This window comes from Cnephaeus nilssonii (genome assembly GCF_951640355.1).
Source record: "Cnephaeus nilssonii genome assembly, chromosome: 13".
In the NCBI taxonomy this organism is placed as follows: domain Eukaryota; kingdom Metazoa; phylum Chordata; class Mammalia; order Chiroptera; family Vespertilionidae; genus Cnephaeus; species Cnephaeus nilssonii.
In genome coordinates this window covers 18,732,284-18,757,396 of record NC_137084.1, presented here as the reverse complement: position 1 = coordinate 18,757,396, position 25,113 = coordinate 18,732,284, and the positions used below count along the sequence as shown (strand labels likewise).

Genomic DNA, 25,113 nt, shown 5'->3' with positions numbered 1-25,113 from the left:
AGGAATTGACTCATACGATTATGAAGGACAGCAAGTCCAAAACCTGCACGGGGAGCTGGCAGGCTGGAGACTCAAGGGAGAGTTGATGTTACAATTCAAATCCAAACACCATCGAGCTGAAGACCCAGCCAAAGCCAATGCTGTAGTTGCTACAGAATTCTCTCTTGTTCAGGGAAGATCAGCCTTTATTCTCTTCAAACCTTCAACGGATTTAAGGCCCACCCACATTATGAAGGGTAATTGTACTAAGTATCAGGAGGACCAGGTTCTTGCCAGGGTTGTGGTGCCTCTAACTCCATGACCTTGAGTAGATAAATTCTCCATTCCACTTCTTTGTTCCCTCACTTGACAAAGAAAGGGTTCATCCCAGATCATCTCTAAGGTAGTTTTTGCTTCTAACATTTCTGTAACGCAAAAAAATAAAAAAAATAAATAAAAAAAATGCTGTAGGAATTTGAAGCCTGAGGAATCAGCCTTTAACTCTTCAGAGAAATCATTACAGCAAAATGCCAACAAACTACGTTTGCCAGTGTGAGACTGGACTGCAAGGCCCAACATTGTTACTGATCCCCTTTCTAATAAGATGCCTTAAGCATCATTAAGATTGAGTAAGGCACTCAGATTCCAGCAATTACTAAACTTGAAAGAAATTATTTGCCTCATTCCTAAACAAGTTTCAGAGGAACTAATTAATCAAGGCAACTTTAAATAAGAAAATTTCCTGGGTTATAATTGTTGTTCATCTCTGAAAGTAAGTTCTTGGGCCCTGACATAGGTCAGGCAGCAAAGAAGGATGGACCTTTCTAAAATGATCTAAGGCAGGAAGGCCATATTCCAGCCTTATTGATTCATTGGTTGCTAACCTGTAATCTTGAGATTTGTTGTTTTGTAAACTTTGTGTATACACACACACGCACACACATAATAGAGCAAATACATGACAGAGAAAACTTTATACTAGCTTAGGGAAAGGTTTCAAAATGATGAAGTAAGTTTAATAGTTACATATTAAAGTACCAAAAATTAAGATAAAAATAAGAGGGTTGTAATGAAAATGCATGTGAAATTATGCAAAAGAGTGATAGACTCTCTGGAAATAGAACACAAACAAGATATCCTGTGACAGACAATAGTGTGGTGAAGGCCTGGGAGGGGCCTGTGTGGAGTGGAAGGGGTCATTGGGGAAAAAAAGGACATTTGTAGTACCTTCAACAATAAAGATAAATTAAAAAATAAATATAAATAAATCTCAAAAAAAAAAAAGGTATCCTGTGCACATCTTCAGCGGAAATCTTTGATCTCTTGGAATCCGTATACTAGTATATTCTCCCTAATGAACAATGGACCTTAATTTAGAACTGCTCTCATGGAGGTAGAGCAAGCCATTCAGGGGGCAAAGTGGGGTAGAGAGCTAAGTGCTAGAGCGCCTGAGACATACAAAGTGCATTTTGAAGACTTCTGATGATATTAAACCTGTCATTAATTCTCTTCCTGGTCTGGGCCAAGTCATGTAACCGCTCACAATCACACTAGGCAATTGCTTTGCTCTGTAGTCGTGACAATCTGAACTATAAACCCCATGAGAACAAGGACTCTTTCTACTTTGTTTATGATGTATCTCTGGTAATTTAGTACATTATATGTTTTGGAGTTGTGAAGACCTGCATTGGAAATTTGTCTGTATCTGCACATCACTAGCTGTATGACCTAGCACAATTTATTCAGCACCATTACTATTCTTCAGCTACCTCAACTGAAAGTATTACTGGGGCTTATTATAGTAACTATACCCAATTTATTTGTGATGATTTTATGCTCTCTTTTAGCTGAAACCCCAAGATTTTATTATTCTTGGGGTTTCAGCTAAAAGAGAGAAACTTGAAATTAAGAAAACTGATGTTGTAGCAGCATCTCACTGTCATTTCCAGACTACTAAGGACAGTGTCAAAGATTTTCAATTATTTCACTAATGCATTTCCTTATGCCTGATTAAAATGTCCTTTGGTACGCTCAAGGGATATGTTTAGAGCAGTAGTTCTCAGAGTATAGTCTAGGAAACTTTGCGGGTTCTTGAGGCAATTTCATGCAGTCCATACTCAGTGTTTTCATAACAATCTAAGATATTACAGATACTGGCTTCACATATCACATTGAAATTAACTTAAAAATATGAATGTTTTGTTATATTATCAAAGAAGAGTATCACAATTATCTGAAGACTAAGTAGTCTTCCCTTTTCTAATTGCATATCTGTTTAAGAATAAATTTTCTTTATATATTTTAATCAAAACAAAATGCTCAGTATGTTGAATTTAGAAATACTTGTAAGAATTCAATGATCTTGTGTAGCCAGACATTTTTAAAAATCGCAAAAATATAAAACTGTCACTTCTCACTATATACTTTTTGGTATTGAAATAAACTTATCCATATTTATTAATCTATTATTTATGTTAACATGTAATGGGCTTATTAACTCTTTTAAATGAATTAATAAAACATTTCAAATTTCTCAGTCTTTATTTCTGAAATGGTAAATATTGATAGATATAACCCATCTTCAGAAAATCTGTTTGGGGTTCTCCAATACTTTTTAAGAGTATAAAGGGTTGCTGAGATCAAGAGATTTGAGAACCTCACATTTAGCTGATGGTTGAGTCGTTTAGACAATCATAATTAATCTACACCAGCATTTCTATTCCTCTAACTTTTTTGATTCCCTCCATAATGATGGTCTGTAGTTTAGTTGTACTAATTATAGGCCTTAGTTGATGTTATTTCTTAGTTTATCTGCTTTATAAAACTCCCTTACTATTCTTTCTTAGCACCCTGCTTGTGACAATTAGCACAGTCCCACCACTCCTCAGGGGTATCCATGTGTCCTCACAGAGTATTCCCTGCATTCCCCATCTGGGTTATGCTTGGATGTAACCCTCTCTTGGACCTGGAAGCAAAGAGGTGTATTGAGGATAGAGACTGAAAAGATACTGACATCTCTAAACTTTCTTCACTTCCTGGAATTCACAATGCTTTTCCTCAGAACCTGCAACACTATTCTTTTTACACCCCCAATAACCTCCCACCTTTGTCACCCACTTTGATTAGTGAACTTTTATTATTATCCTTCAGTTTTCAGGTCAAATATAACCTCCTCAGAGAAATCTTCCCTAAGATCCAACATTATGTCAATTGTTGTGTACAATCACCTGACACCTGTTGTTACGGCTCCACACACTAGACATAATTTGTAAGTATAAATTTATATTATTATTTGATGACTTTTCTTATGAGGTCATAAGTTCCACAAGGGAAGGCACTATATATTTCTCACTATTTTATTTTTGTTTGTTTTTCCCCCCATTGATATTTCTTAATATGTTATTATGTGTTATGTCATGTAATCTTTATAACAACTTTGTGAAGACAAATTATTTCCATTTTATAGATAGGAAAATTGAGGCTTGACACTTAACCATTATAAAGCTCACTCAATACTTTACTTTGCCCAACAGTTGTATTGCCCTCAACATTCAATGTTGGGTACCTAAAAGTTGCTCAGTAAGATATATTTTAAATGAATAAATATAATCATGGTCTGATGTAGAGGTAAAAATGTGCTCTGACCACATGAATTTTATTCTGTTTTTCAATTTCAAAGTCTCCAAACTCTGTCTCTTGATTTCATTGTTTGTAAATGAGATCATTTTATTAAGTGACAGTCGAATATGTTTCAGAACTAAAATTGTATGTTTTTTCATTATCATTATTATTATCATTGACTGCAAATAATTCTTAAGTATCTACTATATGAATACTATTCTGTTGGTTATTCCTTTCTGCTGAATTCTCTTTTATCTCAAATGTATGAATAAAACTCACAAAGTTTTAGAGGTTAATTGGATCAATTATATTAATGGTGAATCATTTCTCTCTACTTCATCTGGAAAGGTAATTGAGCTTTATAATTTGTCACTTGGCTCCAGAATAGCACACAAAGGTACACTTTGCTGTTTGCAGCATATCCCAAAGGGTTGCTCAGGCTTATATTTTCTCCTGGTATTATTAGCATTGGAGAGAGGATTTCTGCAGGTGAATAGAAGGCACTTTTAAGGTAATGTGAGAAATTCTGGACTTGAGTTGAAATTCAAATGAAGTAGTAATTTATGTTCATGTAGTAAGTATTATGTTTAATTAACCTGGGGAAAAGGTCAGTAAGTCACAATATGAACAAAAGACAAAATAATTCTTAATATAATGAAACTATATAATAATTTGACTTTGTGGAATAGAATAAAGTTTTCTTTCCTATAATTACATTTCATGAAGGAAGCTGAAATATCTTTTCTTTAGGCCTTATTTTCTCTTTTGGTGAAACAAGCAATTAGATGTGTACTTGATGGGTGTTTTTATTCTCATAAACTCTCTGCAGCTGTGTGTGACCTACCATTATCTTTTGTGTGATCTCACAGGAAATTTATTGGCCCTTTATAGTAGGTCAACCTAATGGTACATGTGAATATTTTAATGAATTAAACATATTTCTTTTTCTACATTAGGCAGTGCATGGGGTAGGAGCTCCTTAAGAAGAGTCAAATATATATATATTAGAGATAAAGCTATATCTTCAATATACTGTACATTTATAATTAATATATAAGTCAAGATGCATCTGATTAATGTAGAAAATTGAATGATAGGGATGGCAGGTGCACTAAGTCTGGAGAGGACTGAGAGATCACTAAGGGATCAGTTCCTTTTGGGTGATCACTCTCAGAGCTGTTTGCCTTTTAAAGAGACCTCCTGGTGAAGGGAGATTAGAGAAGACACGGAGGAGAGATGTTTGGTGGGGAGATGATGTCTGAGTATCCCTTGACTTAACAAGGCATGTAACCACATTTAAGTCTACAAATTAATGGCAAGTAAATGTAGCACAAAAAACTCTATTTTCAATTTTTATTTATTTAAATATTGAGAGTATTACAGATGTCCCCCTTTCCCCTCATTTTAAAATGCCAAGGGTTAAAAGAAACTCTCTTTAGTGTCTACCTATATAATACTATAATTCAATATACTATGCCTTAAATTTCTCTCATTCTCTTTACAAAGAAATTTGGGAGAAATGATTTCAAAGTTAATATCAAGAATGGTAATGTGATGCCCAATATCTATATATTAATGCTTTTACAAATAAAAAAGGGTTGAAGTTGGCATAGCATGAGTCATAAGGCACAGGTAAATAGTGTAAATTAAGAAAATGTAAAAAGGAAAAGCAAGGCCTGGACATAAAATGAGGCAGGGATAAACCTGTTGACATCAACGAGTCCTATCTACTGCTCTGTGCAAATCACAAACTTGACTTGAAACTCTCTAGGAACCCATATATATAATTTGTAATGTCCAAAAGATAAGTCACCATCCAAAAAAATTGGGCATCACATTACCATTCTTGATATTAACTTTGATTAATATTAAAAAATTGGGCATCACATTACCATTCTGGATATTAACTTTGATAAACATACATGTCAATATATATATATATATATATATATATATATATATATATATATATATTGACATGTATGTTTATTTTATATTTTAATAGCTGTAAAAGAAAACAAGAGAGATTAGGGAAGAAATGTCTCTTGAAATGTTCAAACCCAATTGTAATTTTGCAAGCAAGCCCTGCAATTTCCCAGCTCATGGGAAGGCCTCATAATAAAGAAGGGAAGTTTCTACATGAGGACATACCAACTCTAGGGACATCTCTGTGAGACAAAGCAAATAGCATATCTGAAGGACTGAATACAGAGATGAAGAAATCATAGAGAATGTACTACGTAGTTTTGACTCTTAGTTTTCAAAGTGCTTTCTCATAAATGTGGACTTTAAAACTCCCACTAATCTGAGAAAGGTAGATAAGAAAATAGAATTTGGAAATTATGTTTATTTAAAATTGGCAGCAGCTAACCCAGACCAGAACCCAGTTCTTTTGATTTTTGCTCTTAAGCTGCTTCCAGAAATAGGCTTTGTTAAAAATGACCTTAGCAGCTGACAGCCATGAAATACTAAGGGAATCGAAATGTCACTCATTCCAATCCCCCTTTGCTTAGTATGAAGAATTTCTACTTTGACTATGACTACACCATTAATATTTACCAGTATTGTAAAGTTAAAAATTATAAATTCTTGCCATCAAATAGATTCAGTTACAAGAGAGAATTTTTTTTAATTTTTCTAGCTCAATTTTAAGTCCATAGCTGAGTATATGACCAAGATTAAGTTACCACCCCCCCCCCCCCCCCCGCCCCGCAGCAGAAGAGATTTTTAAAGATTTGGATTGAACAGCAGAAATACATTTCAGAGCCCTGACAATCACAGTTTAGCCATTTTTTTTTTTTTTTACTGTGGTGTGTACTGGGTTGTAACATAGACTAACAGAGATGGTGCTTTTCCCATTGCTGGCAACAGTCCACTACTAGTTTCTACCTCTGAAAGCAAGAAGACTGCTAGAGGTCAAGTTCCAGAACTTCCTGTGTTAATACATTACCACAAACTTGGTGGCTTAAAACAACAAAAATTTACTCTCTCATAGTTCTGGAGGTCAGAAGTCCAAACTTAATATCACTGAGACAAAAATAAGGTATTGGCAGGGCCACACCCACCCAGAGACTCTAGTTGGGAATCCATTCCATGCCTCTTCAGGCTACTTATGACTGTTGGCATCCTTGTGGTTGTATCTCTCCTCCTTCTGCTTCAGTGGTCCCATTGCTTCCTCCTCTTGTATCTGTAGTCAGATCTTCCTGGGCCTCCCTCATATAAGGATGTTTGTAATTGTATTTAGGGCTCACCATTATAATCTACTAGTATGCATCTCAAGATTCTTCACTTAACTCTTTCCCCATATAAAGCAACATTCACAGGTTTCAGGAATTAGAATTTGGATATCTTTATGGGCCATTATTCAGCCTACCATATTCCCCCAAATCATTCAATTTGGCCAGCTTAGTTGTTTGTTTGTGCATTTGTTTTGTTTTGTTCTTTTTTTGCTCTTGATTCTATAGGACAGTGATTGTTAACCTTTTTCATCTTATGGTACACATAAACTAATTACTAAAATTCTGTCGTACACCAAAAATATATATTTTTGCTGATCTGACAAAAAATAGGTATAATTTTGATTAATTCACACCAGACAGCTATTGCTGTGTTGACTATTGTCATTTTAAATTTGACAACCAATGGGAAAAGAAATCAGTGCCCTTGACTAAATAGTATTGCATGTTTTAAAAATTCTGTAGCATACCAGTTGAAAATTGCTGCTATAGGAAATTTAAACACATTGTGATCACAATTATCAATTTATTAATATTTTTACTTCCTTTCAGAGTATATTTGAAATTCAGACAGGAGCTATGGCCTCAGATTCCTATTATCTAAGGAAATCTATTATTTTGTTCAAGTTACACATTTTCTATTTATGAAAATTCATGTTCTTGGTTTTGTGAATAGAAAGTTGGATAAAATATAATCACATTAAAAAAAATTCACACAAAATGAACTTCCAAGGATACTCAACATAATATTAGAATAATAAAGCTGTTCTTCATGGAATTCTCTGGAAAACGACAAAAGGATTCAAAGACCCAAAGAGAAACCAGCACATCCTTTCTAACTCCTTTTTTTTAATATCTTCCACATGGTCCCCAATTACCCTAAGTGCAAATAGAAGACAAGAATACAAATCACCCTCTCTAACAAGAAGAAAAATAAGGTGATACATGTTATACTATTTTCATAATAACTTATCTCTTAAGCTAGCATAGAACAATCTTTTTAGTTATTCAACAAGAATAACTAACCTAGTTCAGCATAAACATGTCTCACAATGAACAACATATATGCATCTGTTGGGTTTTTCAATGATCTAAAATGGCCAATGATGGGGGAACTTAAATATATCTTAATTCATCTTTTCACAGAAACTCAGAAATCAATGGATGAGAAAAATTTCACCCAAATTAAAGAGTTCATACTTTTAGGGTTCACAGCTGACTTATGGTTACAGCACGTGCTCTTTTTCATCTTCCTCATCATTTATATCATCAGTCTCTTAGGGAACATCACCCTGATTTCTCTGATCTGTGCTGATTCGCGGCTCCACACACCCATGTATTTCTTCATTGGAAACCTTTCATTCCTGGATCTCTGGTATTCCTCTGTCTATAATCCAAAAATCCTTATGACCTGCATCTCTGAAGACAAAAGCATCTCCTTTGCTGCCTGTTTGGCTCAGTTCTTTTTCTCAGCTGGACTGGCCTATAGTGAATGTTACCTGTTGGCTGCCATGGCTTATGACCGCTACGTGGCCATCTCCACTCCGCTGCTTTATTCCCAGGTGATGTCCTCAAAGTTATGCAGCAGTCTTGTTGCAGCTTCATACCTTGGTGGCTTTCTTAACTCAATCATCATTACCAGTGAGACATTTACCCTGAACTTCTGTGGGAACAATGTCATTGATGACTTCTTCTGTGACCTGCCCCCCCTTGTAAAGCTGGCCTGTGATGTGAAGGAGAGCTACCAGGCTATGCTCTATTTCATACTTGCCTCCAACATCATTACTCCCACTGTGCTTATTTTTGCCTCCTACCTCTTCATCATCGCTGCCATCTTGAGGATCCGCTCCACCCAAGGCCGCCTCAAGGCTTTCTCCACTTGTGCCTCTCACTTGACAGCTGTCACCTTGTACTATGGTTCAATACTTTTCATTTACTCCCGACCAAGTACTAGCTATGCCCTGGGAAGGGATAAAGTGGTGTCAGTTTTCTATACTGTGGTGATTCCAATGTTGAATCCTTTGATCTATAGCTTAAGAAATAAAGATGTTAAAAATGCACTGAGAAAAACAATAGACAGAGTGCTCAGGCCTGGTTGACTAGTTGGTTGGAGCATTATGCCATATGGCAAAAGATTGTGGCACATACTTAGGTTGCAGGTTTGATCCTTTTGTTCAGGGTGCATATGGAAGACAACTGATCCATGTTTCTCTCTTACATCAATGACTCTCTCTCTCTCTCTGAAATCAATAAACATATCCTCAGGTGAGGGGGAAAATGAAAATGGTGGACAGAGCAAAGTGTTTTTTAATGAAAATACTTGGTAAATAATGGGTGTATTTTATTTCACAGATTATCTTCATGTCATTGTTATCAAATATACTTTAAAAAATAAAACAAACAAATAAAATCATTGGATAATGTGGAAATATCAGTCTGCATTTTTGTCTTTTGAATACATTTTTAAATAAGCGAGGCTGGTGTATTTGGAAAAACTGCAATGCCTGTTGGCTTGGAAGAGAGTCCATGAAATTATTGTGATTCTGTGAAGGTTATAAGAGAAAAAATTTTTTTTAAATTTTCACTTCAGAGTTTATAAGTTGCTTGTATATAAATATTTTAATCTATATATGGGAATAATAAAATTGGTTATGGAATCATTGCCAGGATTAGATGGGATAAATGACTTGCTTCAAATCATTGTAGTTCATAGGTAAAAAATAAAATAAAAGTAAAACAGGAACTCAAACCCAGAACTTCTGAGTCCAAAGGTTCTTGCCCCATTTGTTGGGAGAGAGTCAGGAGTTCGTAAGTAAATTTCTACTGTGAAATGCCCTTAGAAACAAGTTTATTATTTTCTTTTCTTATTCTCATTTTTTTTTTGGTTGCCATGATACAAAATTTCTTTGGTAATAGGTATAAGAAAGAACAAATTAGTGTCACTGAGCTTCCAATAAAAATATTTTCCCCAACAAGTAAAACATCAAGGACAAAAGAATAGCAGCTGTATAAAATAGCCAAAAATAGAAATGTAGAGAGAAATAGAGAAATGAGTAGAGAGATATATACATTTCAAAAAGCTTTATATCCAAGATTCATAGTGAAACTCTGCTAGGTAGAATTTCCACATCTTGGGGAAAAAAAAGAGAAAGAAACTCTCTGGTACTTTAAGCAATTATTGATAACAATGAAATTATTGATAACAATGGAATTACATCAAACTAAAAAGGTTTTGCATAGGGAAGGAAACCAACAAACCCAAACCCCCTAAATGAAGACTCTGCATTAATCCTTTGGGATTCCAGATGTAATATATACACTTCTATTTTACATTAAACCACCATGCTATTTTAAAAACTATATTAATTGAATTTATATTTTATAGTACAGATTACAGTCTGATCACTAAAGCAAAATAAGCTAATATAAAATAAAACCTTTCTCATTGGATTTGTTTGAATATAAAAAGAGGTACTCTTTAATACATCCTCCAACCTTACCCCAAAGCAGTTCATTTTCCTTGAGCACTAGTTTGAGAAATTTATATCAATTTAAACTTCAGATAATATGAACCTAAAGAGCTTTTTCATAGCTTCTTTCACATCTTTATTTCTTAGACTATAGATCATGGGGTTCAACATGGGGAACAGCACAGTATAAAATGTAGACACCATTTTGTCCTCTCAAAGGAATAGCTGGAACTTGGGCGAGCGTAGATGTAGAGAATGGAGCCATAGTATAAGGTGACAGAGATCAGGTGGGAGGAGCATGTGGAGAAGGCTTTGAGGCGGCTCTGGGTGGAGCGGATCCCCAAGATGGCAGCGATGATGAAGAGATAGGAGGTGAGTATGAGCACAGTGTGGGTAATGACATTGGAGGCCAGGAAAAAGTACAGCACATTCTGGTAGCTCTCTTTCACATCATATGCCAACTTCACCAGGGGTGGGACATCACAGAAAAAGTAGTCAATGACATGTTGCCACAAAAATCCAATGTGAATGTGTTGCTGCTGAGTATTACTGTGTTGACAAAATCTCCAGTATAGGAATATATAACCAAACAGATGCCCAATCTCCTTGACATGGCCTGTGTATAAAGAAGGGGTTTGGATATGGCTACATAGCAGTCATAAGCCATGGTGGCCAATAGATAACACTCACTATAGGCCAGTCCAGCAGAGAAGAACTGGGCTACACAGCCAGCAAAAGAGATGCTTTTGTCTTCAGAGAAGAAAGAAAAGAACTTGCCCTTAGAGGAAATATACATTAAAAAAGTTATGGGATCTCACCAATCTGTATTAGTGGGATTTGGGGAAGCATGTTTGGGATTGGATTCTAAAAGTACTAACTCAATGAAAATGAAATGTAAGGATTAATCAAGTAAATTTTATCAGTACCAGGAGGCAAGAGAATACAAGGGAGTAAAGACAGTCTATTCAATAAATAGTGCTGGAAAAATTGGACAGATATGTGCAAAACATGAAATTAGACCACCTTCTTACACCCTACACAAGAATAAACTCAAAATGGGTTAAAGACTTCAATGCAAGACTTGAACGATAAAAGTCCTAGAAGAAAATACAAGTAGTAAAATCTCTGGCATTTTTTTTAGCAATATTTTTTCTAATTATATCTCCTCAGGCAAGGAAACAAAAGAGAAAAAGAAACAAATGGAATTACATCAAACTAAAAAGGTTTTGCATAGGAAAGGAAACCAACAAACCCAAAACCCCCAAATGAAGACTCTTTATGTTGGTTCTTTTTGTCCCTGCTCTATCATTTGTAAAAGCATCCATGTTTTCTAGACACAACAGGAACCTGTATTTTCTCACTAGAAAACATAGATTGAGCTATGCTTTGGGAAGTACTGATTATTTCTGGTTGGCAGTAGCAATAGAGATACAAATTTATGTCTGAAATATGTACAAGCAGAATATCATGGGGTACAATAAGTTATCTTCTTTTGGTATGGAAACAGGGGTGATCTGAGGTGTGTCTCTACATCGTTTCATGAGCTGTAACTAATAGATGGGCTGACTGAACAGGGACTTAGAATAAGACTAGAAATTAGTGACTGGGAAGTCTGGGAGAGGTGTGTGAATAGATCGCTTGGAGAGGATAGTGTGAAGATATTCATGTTCCATTATAAATGTCCACCAGAGGGCACTGGTTGCAGAAAAGACATTCAGTAATCAAGTGGACAAATGATCCACACTGAAAATGTTGGTAAGTTTCTTTCCCTGGAAAGCCCTCTACTTAAACAGTGAGAACATTGCAAATGAGCCATGGCAGCAAAGATAGAGGCTACACATGAAGCAAACAGAATTGGTTTCCCTTTTTTGCTTCTACTTTTTTATTAAGACAATTCTTTGTCCTAATCTCTGTTAAGACAATTCTAACCAGAGGCACCACCAACAATCGGTTAAGAAATAATCTTGTAGTCTTCAACAAGGTCACTGATTAGAGACATAAAGATGAGATTCAAAGCTCTTCCTGATTCTAAAGCACTCCTCTGAATTAGAACAAGTACTCGTTATACATATAGTTGGTTTGCAGGTGTTAAAGAGCAAAATTCAACTGAGTTAATTTGAAGATCTAATTGGCTTTATTAAGTGATTCATAAATCAGGAAGTATTCTATCTAGCAAGTAGTAGAGTGAACACAGGGGCTGTAGAAAATGGAAGGTTTTGATAGGAAGGAGGATGAGGTCAGGGAATTATTAAAAAAAGATGAGAAAGGATCATTTTTAGTCCAGGTCATCTTTTTTTGGGGAGGAGGGGAATCAAGGGAACTGCAAAGAGTTTTATTGAACAGATACCGCTTCTTTTTTTTGGTGGATGGAGAGGGCCAAAGTGAGATTACCTCATTGGTATTGACCAGAAAATTCCATAGTGGTTTCTCAAGTTTTTATCTCTGGGACAGGTTAAAACTGCAACCAGGTTAGGCATTACTCTAGGTTTGGTATCAAGGGCTTTACCACAAGTGATGCCATTTTGGGCCTGGGCCTGTGGTGCTCTCTTTGATATAGTTAGTGGAAGAGGAACACCCTTTTTCCTTACTTTTCACACAGCATATAGACTTACACATTGGATTATAAAAAAAAATCTGAAGGCTAAATCTCTGGACTTCCAATTCTACTCTTGTCTATTAGCCACTGTCCTTTCCCCATAAGGTAACATCAAGAATGTGCTTTTGGATATTCATGATATGACTGGATAATTTTGAAGCAGGCAATTGTCACTCCTATATAATTACAACCACTAGAAAACTTGATAAATACTGGGTATTTTATTCCTAAAACTCGTTGATGTCTTTCATGATGAATGGGGCTGCTCTGCACTTTAGGACAAGCATTGTGCTTCCCTGATATTTGACTATATTGTACTAGAGGAAGGATTGGGGTAGAAAGATTATTGATTGTAAGTATTCAAAATAGATGGTGTGATGGACTTTCAGCATATCTGAGAAAAACATATTTCCCCAGCTCTCAGTCTTTCACCTTTACCTACTATTGATACCTGACATTCTTGTTTCTTAATTAAAAATTTGTAGTTTTGAGAACATTCAAAAAGGAGTTATATCATTTTCTATTGCCAGTCATTGATATATCAGGGTTAATGAGACTATCCTATATAATAAAAGCCTTGGTGGTGTCACGCCCTCACGCAATGCCCTCATACGACATCATCACAAGATAGCCACCACAAGATGGCTGTCACAAGCTGTCGGCCCTCACATAGTCACAAGATGGCCGGCAGGTGAAGGCAGTTGAGGGCGATTGGGCTGGCAGGGGAGGGCAGTTGGGGGCAATTGGGCTGGCAGGGGAGCAGTTAGACATCAATCAGGCTGGCAGGGGAGCAGTTAGGGGGCAATCAGGTTGGCAGGCAGAAGCAGTTAGGGGCAATCAGGCAGGCAGGCAGGTGAGTGGTTAGGAGCTAGCAGTCCTGGATTGTGAGAGGGATGTCTGACAGCCATCGGACATCCCCCAAGGGGTCCCATATTGGAGAGGGTGCAGGCTGGACTGAGGAACACCCCCCTCCCCTCGTGCACAAATTTCGTGCACCGGGCCTCTAGTTCTCTATTAAGGGCCTGGGGATGATGGTGGAAAGCATGGAGACTCTTGGCACACAAGGAAAGGTGAGGGTCTAATTAAAATCAGAAGAGAAGGAGAAAAAGGCATGGGAACATTTTAGAGGGAAGCAGGAAAACAAACCTGTAAACATTATGATCTTGATAACATTAGGCTTAGCAATTGATCCAAAACTGTGTCTTTCACAGGATCCCAGAGTCCTATGGCTTCCTTGAGGCCTGAAAGGATGTCAATATGTGAAACTTACATGCCAACCACTTCAAAATATTAGGCAGAGGAGATCAAAGGGATCCAGCAATTATTTTGTAAAACCAACCATTTGCCAAAGGGAAAGACTCAGGATAGAAAAGAAAAGGGTCTTGGTTATTGGTGGCAGCAGTTTCAGAGAGATAATACAGTAATTGGAAGCACACCAAATTCCTTGTTGGCAAATGTGTGCCTTGTATTTGTACCCTCCAGAACCTGGCATGTACCTAGCACTTCCAAGTTTTTGCTAAATATGAGTGGATGGATGCTGGGCTGAGTTAGTCATTTCTCACACAAGCCCCATTCCCCATGTATTTAACTAAATTTTCTCTGACTTCCTTTCAGAATAGAGAAATATTCAACATTTAGACCTGTAATTCCTCATGACCATGAAAAAAATATGTTTAAGAATCATGGGCTATTAATTTGCCCTATCAAATCCTGTCTTCATTTATAATCAATATTTGAATAAATTTTAAATAAAAAAGTAATGAATCTTGCTCAGCACATCTTTCAAAAATATTAATTTATTTTTACTTCAGATAACAGAGTTAAGGGCTACATAAAACTCTTCCAAAATTAAGATTCACTCATCAAATAGATGGTACATTGGGTAGTGTTTATTGGAAAAATATTTGCATTTTTAAATTTTTCTGCCACCATTCCTCTATCACTATCATTTATCTGTGATAATACGCATTTTCATTTTTTTGTTATTTTTGAGGGTTTTTTCCAATTAGTTTTTTGAAAGCAGCTTTTACATCCTTGTTCCGTAAACTGTAGATCAAGGGATTCAACATGGGGATGATGATAGTGTAGAATACAGAGGCCCACTTATCTTGGTTCAGGGAGTAGCTGGATGTTGGCCTTAGGTACATAAACATGACTGTGCCATAGAAAAGTGTAACACCAGTGAGGTGAGATCCACAAGTGGAGAAAGCCTTAAGGCGGCCCTCAGCTGAGCGCATCCTGATGATTGCAACGAGGATGTAGGCATAGGAGATGAAGATGATGAGAATGGTGCTGAATTCAATGAAGCCACACAGACTAAAGAGCAAGATCTCACTGACGTAGGTGTCTGAGCAAGAGAGGGCCAAGAGTGGTGGGATTTCACAGAAGAAGTGGTTGATGATATTGGAACCACAATAACTCAAACTGAAGGTGAGAGAAGTGTGAGCTACTAAACTCACCAGACCAGCCAGGTAAGAACCCAGCATGAGAACCAAGCAGACTCGCTTAGACATGAGAGTGCTATAGTGGAGGGGTCGACAGATGGCCACAAAACGATCATAGGCCATGGCAGCCAGGACATAGCACTCAGCATCCACAAAACCCACAAAGAAAGCAAACTGGGTGGCACAGCTGGAGAAGGAGATGACTTTGTGCTTTGTTAGGAAGTCAGCCAGCATCCTGGGAGCAATGGCTGAGGAGTAGCCCAGGTCCACGAAGGAGAGATTGCAGAGGAAAAAGTACATGGGTGTATGAAGCTGAGTGTCTGTTATGATCAGGATAATCATACCAACATTCCCCACTACATTGACCAGGTAGATTAAGAGGAAGACCACAAAGAAGATAATCTGCAGCTGAGGGTCCTGTGTGATACCCATAAAGATAAACTCAGTCACCATTGAGTGGTTTTCTTTATCCATCTTTTCCATTTTTGTGTATGCCTGGATTTGGTTTATTGTTTGGAGTGATCCTTAAAAATATTCCCAGTGATTAGATTCTATGACTTATAGGGTGAAGGTGATGGCTGTGTGTTCTCTCCAGGTGTCCAGTCAAAGTAGAAGTAGATGTCAGTGTCTCGGGGATTGTAAATTCTGTTTCTCCAAAGACCTTAGTGCTCTGAGGTCACTTGTCATATGGTACCAATGCATGACCTGACCTATGTATTCATCTGCCTTACTAATCAGTAAAGAAGAACAGTTTTGAGTGTCCCTTCCTTCTTCCTAAAACAAAGCAGATATTTATGAATAAATATGAACTCTCATTGCATATAGGCACCAAAATTAAATAAATGAAATATCCAAGGATCTCAAAGTATAACACATGACATCACATACATACACACATTTACAGAAAGTAAAATACTTGGAGCAGAGGGTGAAAAATATTAGAAAAGGTAAAGGATAATAATTTTAAAAAAGCAGAAGTTACTGAGTATTAACTGTAGGCCAGAACTTTGAATGTTTTATATATATTACCTAATATCATCCTCACAACACTGAAAAGAATAAGACTGGATATTAAGTAACTTCAACAAAGTGAACAACCAATAAATAGCAGAGCTGATTCCGAGTCAAGTCTCGAGTTCACTTCACTTCACTTTATTTTTCTCTGTCTATATGTGATTTAATGAAGGTGAAATCTATTTTTGTTCCTGCCTTTTCCCCCTGTCTTGCCTATCATGCATGGGCATAGACTTAGTCTTTTAGTTTCCCTAATCTTTAGAGTATCTAGGGGTTTGGCATAGGGTATAATGAAGGTGAAGACACAGCTATGTCTTTGAACAATTCTATTGCCTAGCCAACAGATTGTTGCATAGCTCAGTTCAAAGTTACAAGTCAAGGATTCCTCACTCTGAGGGAAGAGAAAAAGCATTATCTGACTCTGCAGTCACATAGGAGAATACATTTGTTATTTTCTCTTTAATTGGATGAATAGCTGGTCCATTGAAGAATTCTAAAAAGGAAGTGGGTAAAACCAAACCAAATGAAAACAAAGTAAATGCAGTAATTAAGAAATAAGTAACATCTTTTATCTAAATCTGAAGGCAGAAATCAGAGAATATCTACTTTAATTGGTTTATTGCGTAGGACAGATAAGAAAGCAGATAGTATTATCTGTCTTTCATATATATATATACACATATATATATGTAGTGCATATATATCTACCTACATGAGACTAACATTAGCTAAAGTTCAACCCAAACTGACACTTGAAGAAATAGTAGAATAGTGAGTAAATAAGCATATTTTATAGTTAATAATAATTCAAATGTTTAAAATAAGCCCAGCAAAATATTACAAGTATAGACCATCTATATTTTAAATTTTGATATATCACTTGCTTTTGCATATTTAAATGTAAAGAATACTGAAGTAAGAGTTTAGAATCCTAGTCATAGTACTGTTTTTTCCATTAATTATTTTTTGGACTTTGTGAATTCCTGTATTAAATGCAGCTTCCTTAACTGTGAAATGAATGGGGTGGAGATACAAACTCTATGGAGCTTTCCAAATCTAGAATTGTTTGAATTCAGACTTATTATGATATACCTAAAAGCCAAACCCCCAGACTGTGTCTCTTCTTGAAATTTTAAAATGACATGGACCTGGTGCCAAGCAAATACACTCTTGAAGAAGCCCTGGGCAGTATAACCTACTAGGTCACAACACTTTCTCTTTTGTCCCAAATACTGACCTGTGACCTGACCTGTTTTCTACCTGTTGGTGAGGGTTTGAATATCTCATCTTCTCTTGAAGAGTGGTACTGAACAGATATTCTGAGAAGTTTTCAAAGACAGTGAGTCACTCTGGTATTTGTCTGAGCTGCTTGCTCATCCCACCTTTGCTCCTGTGTGCAGGAGGTATTTAATCCCCAGAATCACAAATAATCCCCAGAAGAAATATGATGAAATGCTTTCTGTATTCATAGGAGACCCAAAGATTTGATGAACTGTCATCCCCTAAAGATTTCACTGTCTTCCTTAAGCCCTAATAATAAAAGAAGGAAACACAAGGGAATTCTTATCACCACTCTAGTTGTGAATATTGAGTTCACCATAAGGGCTATATGGACTCCTGTATCAGCCGTAAGCTGCCTATATGGTGTGATTTTTATGGTAATTTAGAAAGTTCTGTTTGCTGATGCCTGAAAATCCTTTCAAAGAGGATGATACTTTTCGTGCTATATGGAGTGGTTCATATTTAAATGTACATGTGACAGCCAGCAGTATATGGGATACCCAGTGGTGCTTACTTTTCATAAAGGTTGGCCAGCACTCCCACAAGTATTATTGGGACAGTATTAAATTTATAAATTAACTAAGCAGAATTGCCACCTTTATGTCATTAAGTGTTGCTATCAAAGAGCGTGTATGTCTTCATACTTCTTCAAATCTACTTTGGTACCTCTCTAAAATTTTTCTTTATAGAGGTTTTGAGCATATTTTCATCTGGTTTTACTTAAGGCTTTTATGTTTGACAATCATGAATGAGAGCTCCTCTTCCACATAAATTTCCTAACTGGAGGTGTTTGTGTTTACAAGGTAATTAGATAAGTTAACATTTTGTTAATTTACTGAATTTTCTCTCTTCTTGATTTTGTCAGCTATAAAATTTATTTAAGTAAACTTTATGTATGGCTAGTGACTACCATGTAAGTGTATATGTTTATACCCTTTCAGACCCAAATGGTGTCTTTTTATAGCAAGTTCCCTCTGCTTTTTATATTGTCCTCTCTAATTCTGAAATGATATTCATAGATTATTTAATTTACCTACATATATAATTAAAGAGAAGAAACAAATTTAAATAATTTTATAATAATATAATATATATTTTAGTAACTAACTGGTTAGGCATAACTACATAATGAAAAAGACAAATGCTTGCCTGTATATTGAAAATCTCCATAAATGTGACAGTTAAAAATACAGGCTGATACTAGTTTGTTATATAGGCACCTCAAACAATTTTACAACTTTCTAGCTCATGGCATCAATTTCTGAAATGATGAACAGCTCTTTGTAAATAAAGTCCCAACCCAGTTTTTGTTCTCTTTGAGTTACTTAATAAATGAATTTGTGGCAAATTTATATATAACATGTGTTTACAGGTAAAATGGAGGTTGATTCAAAGCTCTTTGAGATTTCTAGTTTTGCAGCCTGGGGCTGACTAGGACCTGTCATATATCCTGTCCATGATTAATTACTCCTTTGTTACCCTGTGGTCTCATTCTACCACTGTTATCACCTAGGGTCTTACATCTTGTGTTCCTTACCTCTTAATGCCATGTGACCTTTCTTCTAATTACACAAAGCTTAATGTCATTTAATTTATCACTGTTTGTTTCTATGTAAAACTAATTCACACTTAATTGACAGAGTTATTTATTTAATTGTTAAATAAATCTTCATTGTTTGCCAGTTATGTTTCAGATTTTATATTGACAGAAGCCTACTGCATTTTCCCTCCAAGATGCCAATAAATTTAAATTTTGCCTAATTGTTAGAGATAAAGTAGCATGACACATCTTTTACATCTTTGTGTTCCCCCAGCATTTAGTAAAAATTGCATCAATTAAATAGTACTTAGAGATAAATTAATTAGAATGTCTTCTCAAAGTGGCAAAGACATGTAAATAATCATCAGATATTGATCAATTTGTTTCAGACTCCATGTCCTTTTTTTTTTTTTTTTTGATTGTTAATCCTCATTGGATGATATATATTTTTTCCCATTGATTTTTTTTAGAGAGAATGGAAGTGAGGGGGAGAGACAGAGAGAGACATATTGACTGGTTGCCATGCATGCACCCCAACTGGGGCCAGGGATCAGCCTGCAACTGAGATATGTGCTCTTGACCTGGAAGCAAACCCATGACCCTTCAGTTCACAGGCCGATGCTTTAACCACTGAACCAAACCAACTAGGGCAGACTTTGTGTCTTTTATATGCAAGTTATAGTGGGACAAATGGGAAACCTGGTAAGTCTTGATATAGGGTACATAGGCTGAAACAATTTCTTACTCTGGACAGTAGTGAATAGTGTCAAAGTAGAAGAAACTTTATTTATTAACTAGAGGCCCGGTGCAAGAAATTCATGCATGGGGTGATTGTGTGTGTGTGTGTCCCTCAGCCCAGCCTGTACCTTCTCCAATCTGGGACCCCTCTCCAATGCTGGCTCCCAACCGCTCACCTGCCTGCCTGCCTGATTGCCCCTAACCACTTCTGCCTGCCTGCCTTATCACCCCCTAACCACTCCCCTGCCAGCCTGATCAATGCCTAAGTGTCCTCCCCTGCAGGTCTGGTCGCCCCTAACTGCCCTCCCCTGCAGGCCTGGTGACCCTAAACTGCCCTCCCCTGCAGGCCTGGTTGCCCCCAACTGCCCTCCCCTGCAGGCCCAGTAACCCTAAATTCCCTCCCTGCAGGCCTGGTCAACCCCAACTGCCCTCCGCTGCTGACCTGATCGCCCATAACTGCCCTCCCCTGCTGGCCATCTTGTGGTGGCCATCTGTGTCCATATGAGGGCAGACATCTTTGACCACATGAGGGGGGCATCTTGTGTGTTGGAGTGATGGTCAATTTGCACATTACTCTTTTATTAGATAGGTTATCATCTATCCATATGCATTTGATGTGACAACTCACAGGCATTCATTTATTTTGTCAGAGTCATCCTAGGCATTAGCATTTTCAATTAGAAATGAAAAAGCTAAGGCACAATGAGGTTTAGTGAAATATCCAAAATCACACAATCAGTGAGACACTGAGCCAGAACTGAAAGCCAAGACAGCCCTTGTTTTCACTACCTCCCTGCACTTTAATCAGCTCCTCTCCATGATCCAGGTAGGCAAGAACAGAGGTAGAGCCAACCTGCTGTCTTTGTGGATTCTTTCAATGCTTCTAAGGGGACCAGAACACCAAATATCAAGGGAGACAGAAAAAAGGATGCTTAATAATTGTTAGGAATATGGGACTGAAAATTTGCTTTCCACTGGGCCCAGGTGTCCTGAGGGTAAAGGACAGAAATATAAAAGAAACATTTGTTTTCCTTAGTTTCAGAGAGGACAAACAAGTAGATTAAAATGAGGTGACATGAGAGATACAATCTCCAGAGACTAAAGAAAGGGAAATACATTCTATTTAAAATAAGTCAGGATGCCTACTCCACAGTCTGGTCTGGAGACTCTGTGATTGTAAATAACTTTGAAAAATATTACAGTTGCTCTGCAAAGATATATTCTATATTTTTGAGTGTATTTTACCATAATATAACAAACTGGGATACTTATCTTTAAGGAAAAGTAAGAGAAAGAATGACTCAACCTCTGCTGAATGAAGAAGAACTTTTTTATGATAGGGAAGGTTTCAGTTTTCCTATTTCTGTAACGGATGGTATCTAAAGTCCATTCCAACTGTACCTTCTGCTTAATATGGAGTGAGTGCCATCTCTAAGAAGAAAGATTTATTTTTTCCTGCTTTTTTGGTGTGAATTTAGGCATTGACTAGGTACAAGCAAAGTGATCAAATAGAAGTCCAGCAGTTAAGAAAGGTAAGGAAAATATATAAAATGTTTTGTTCATGTAACTCACTGAACTTGAAGGAAAATTTACAATGCTGTTAATTTCTCCAACTGTTACAGGTTCAAAGTCCATGTGCTCAATGTTTTAAAAGTCTAAAACTCAAAATATCAGTTTGGAGTAGATCCTTTCTATCCAATGGTAGCACAGGTATTGGGTTACTTTGGACCCATGTTTTAAATTTGGACAATAGATAATAAATTCTTGTGAGTGAGAAAGGAATTGATACTTTGACAGCTCAACTAGTGCAGTTTTATCTACCATTCAATATTCTGAGGTCAAGGAAGGAAGAGGAAGTTGGAGGGGAAGTGGAGAAGAATTCCACTGGAGCTGTTGCCTAAACTTTTACTGTAATTTAGTTCCTGTAATTGTCCAATAAATGGTTAATGCCAGAAGTGACTTTAGTCAATAGGTATGAAGCCACTCTTCTCGAGGTCATTAGTAAGTAGGCAGCACACTCATAACTCAGATTTAGTCTTTTGATATCTTTTGACTAGACATCAAGTCCAACACACTTTTTAGTATATTTTTCTTTTTGCACTCTTCTGTTAGACATATGTATATATGTCAGCAAAAAGATGTTTATAGCTCTATCATGTATTCATCTGACCAAATGCCATATTCTGTCTTCTCTCTTATTGCAGCTCAAATGATCAGATATATGAAAGAGGTTCAAGGCAGGAATCAAACTGAAGTGACAGAGTTTATCCTCTTAGGACTCTCGGACAATCCAGATCTACAAGTTGTCCTCTTTGGCTTGTTTCTGTTAATCTATATGACAACTATGGTGGGTAATTTGGGGATGATCGCGTTGATTAAGGTTGATCCTCATCTCCACACCCCCATGTACTTCTTTCTCAGCAGCCTCTCTTTTGTTGATGCCTCCTACTCTTCTTCTGTTACTCCTAAGATGCTGGTGAACCTGGTGGCTGAGAATAAGGCCATTTCTTTTAATGGATGTGCTGCCCAGTTCTACTTCTTTGGCTCCTTCCTGGGGACTGAATGCTTCCTGTTGGCCATGATGGCTTATGACCGCTATGCAGCCATTTGGAATCCTCTGTTATACCCAGTTCTCATGTCTGGGAGAATATGCTTCTTGCTAGTAGCTACCTCATTCCTAGCAGGCTTTGGGAATGCAGCCATACACACAGGAATGACCTTCAGGTTGTCCTTCTGTGGCTCTAATCGGATCAATCATTTCTACTGTGACACCCCACCCCTGCTCAAACTCTCTTGCTCTGACACCCATGTCAATGGCATCGTGATCATGGCTTTCTCCAGTTTTAATGTCATCAGCTGTGTTATGATTGTCCTCATTTCCTACCTGTGTATCCTCATTGCCATCTTGGGAATGCCCTCATTAGAGGGTAGGCATAAAGCCTTTTCTACTTGTGCCTCCCACCTCATGGCTGTCACCATATTCTTTGGAACAATTCTCTTCATGTACTTGCGCCCAACGTCTAGCTACTCAATGGAGCAGGACAAGATTGTTTCTGTATTTTATACTGTAGTGATCCCTATGCTGAATCCCCTCATCTACAGTTTGAAAAATAAGGATGTAAAAGGGGCCCTAAAGAAAATCTTAGAGAAACACACACTGTAAAGCCATGTGACCATAGCCTGTTATGTAGAAGTAAATGTGTTTTCATATTAATGTTGTCTGATTGGTTAAGCATTTTTTTTGCGTGTACTAAAGTATATTTTTAAAAATAAGGTATAGTTCTTAATCCGGTGTCTTACTTGAGTATCCTAGGGCCTAAATGATGAATCAATACAGTGGGGATGGCATTGTCAGGTAAAGTATAAAATATTAGAGGTGTCTGGCTTAAATTTAAGTTACAATTTCCATATTTAACTTTGCTAAATATCAGTTTTCTTATATATACATATTATAAAAATTGTGAAAAAAGGATCAGGCATTGTACTTCCACAATGATCTGTTTTGGATATGGGTTATCCACTGGGAGGGAGGGGATGAATGTGAGCATAGCATTCCTTTTAACAGGGACAATCCTCAGCTCTGAAGTGTCAGTTTCCAATAAACTTGGAAGCTGAAGAACTAAATACTTAAATCCTGAAAGGCAAATCAGGTTGGTGTACCATAGAATCACTTTAAATAATAACACTATTCTGCTCACAAGAATGTCAAGAGTACCAAATAAGATACAAGAAAGTATCTTAAAGTATCTTAACAGGTGTTATAATAATACCAGAGGCCTCGTGCACGAAATTCATGCATGGGTGGGGTCCCTAGGCCTGGCCAGTTATCAGGGCTGATCAGGTTCCCCACCTTCCCACCTCCTTCTTCCCTCACTGCCCAGCCCTGATTGGGTGATCAGGACCTGCCAGCCGGGGGGAGGGACTGTGTTCTTGGGCTTAAAATATCCTTCTCCATGTTAAGTTATAAATGGTATTTTATGTTATATTCCCTTAGTTTGTGCATAGAACAAGAAAATGGACACCTTTTATATCTTTATTTACTCATAATATAAACAAAAGCTATTTGTTGATATACCAAAAAGCTTCACATATTTAATGTATACAATTGGATGAATTTGAACATATGCATATATCAATAAAATTGTTTAAAAAATCTATTAATGAAAAAACTGGAATGGAACATACTGTATAATGGCAATAAAGCAGGTAAGAAAACACGAAGTTCCTGATCTTATGTTCAAATAAGGGAGACTTTATTGTCTATACCAAATGTGTATGTATGTATGTATTTATGCACAGGTATGTGTGTGTGTGTATGTGTGTGTGTGTTTGATATGGATATGAGTGGTACTTTGAAGACAAGTAAAGCAGGCAATAGAATAGAGAACGGTGGAGTCAGAGAAGAGCTTCCTGTGGAAATTACATTTGATCAATTCCTAAATAAGGATAATATCATGGGAATGTCTATAAAAGAGCATTATAGACATGCTACATTAAATACAAAGGCCCTGGGAAAGATTATGCTTGGTTTGCTAAAGGAATAGTAAGGAGACAAATATATGTGGAGCAGAGTGAGCAAATGACAGGAGGGAAATAACTGACACAGAAATGTGTTGTGAAGGAACTGTAGGTCACATTATAGGCCATATATAGGCTTTCAACTTCATTATTTTCATATCACCCTGTAATAGCTGTTCTCCCCCAACTCTAACTGCAAGATATGAGGAAGTGACAAGATTGGTTTTGCTGGGTACTCTACTAGTACCAAAGACATTGTCTGCTCCATTAAACACAAAATACATATATTTTATTGAATGAATCAATTAATGAATGCAATAAGAACCATATCCCAGTATAAATAAGTAGAGATCATATCTTGAGTGGAATTCTGAGGTTTTGAGACAAGCTAAGGTCAGTTATTTACCATTTAATTCATTGTTGTGCTCAATGGAATCTCAGGATCATGACATCACTTTTTGCATTTCTCTAAATACCTAACTTACCCCCCAGGGTATACATGATTCACTGGGGAAGATGTAGTTCAATTATTTCAGGGAAAAATAAATGCAAGCTTTCATTTTGGATCAGCACATTGCTAGCCTTAGACTTTTGTAGAGACTAAATCTCATGAGACTGATCATACATAGCTTTTATAAAGGTGACTCTCTGTCTCGAATTCAGTAGTGGCATTTTC

At 36.9% G+C, this 25,113-nt stretch overlaps 3 protein-coding genes across 3 annotated transcripts in view; 2 read left to right on the top strand and 1 right to left on the bottom strand.

The window, feature by feature from the left end:
* Positions 1–25,113, top strand: part of LOC307109353 (uncharacterized protein) — a gene marked incomplete at both ends in the record, with an annotated part of 50,002 nt that overhangs the window by 5,992 nt on the left and 18,897 nt on the right. Inside the window, 2 exons of the mRNA XM_079788039.1 lie at positions 3–236; positions 7,983–8,783. Coding sequence (XP_079644165.1) covers positions 3–236; positions 7,983–8,783 — 1,035 coding nt within the window. The remainder of the gene's footprint in view (positions 1–2; positions 237–7,982; positions 8,784–25,113) is intronic.
* On the bottom strand, positions 14,885–15,820 carry LOC307109717 (olfactory receptor 5AR1; the record flags this gene model as incomplete). Its single annotated transcript, XM_079788585.1, has 1 exon — positions 14,885–15,820. One exon carries the CDS (start codon positions 15,818–15,820, stop codon positions 14,885–14,887), a length of 936 nt encoding a protein of 311 aa, XP_079644711.1.
* On the top strand, positions 22,129–23,082 carry LOC307109693 (olfactory receptor 5AP2; the record flags this gene model as incomplete). The annotated part of the gene is made up of 1 exon (XM_079788559.1): positions 22,129–23,082. The coding sequence occupies one exon, from the start codon at positions 22,129–22,131 to the stop codon at positions 23,080–23,082; it is 954 nt and encodes a 317-aa protein (XP_079644685.1).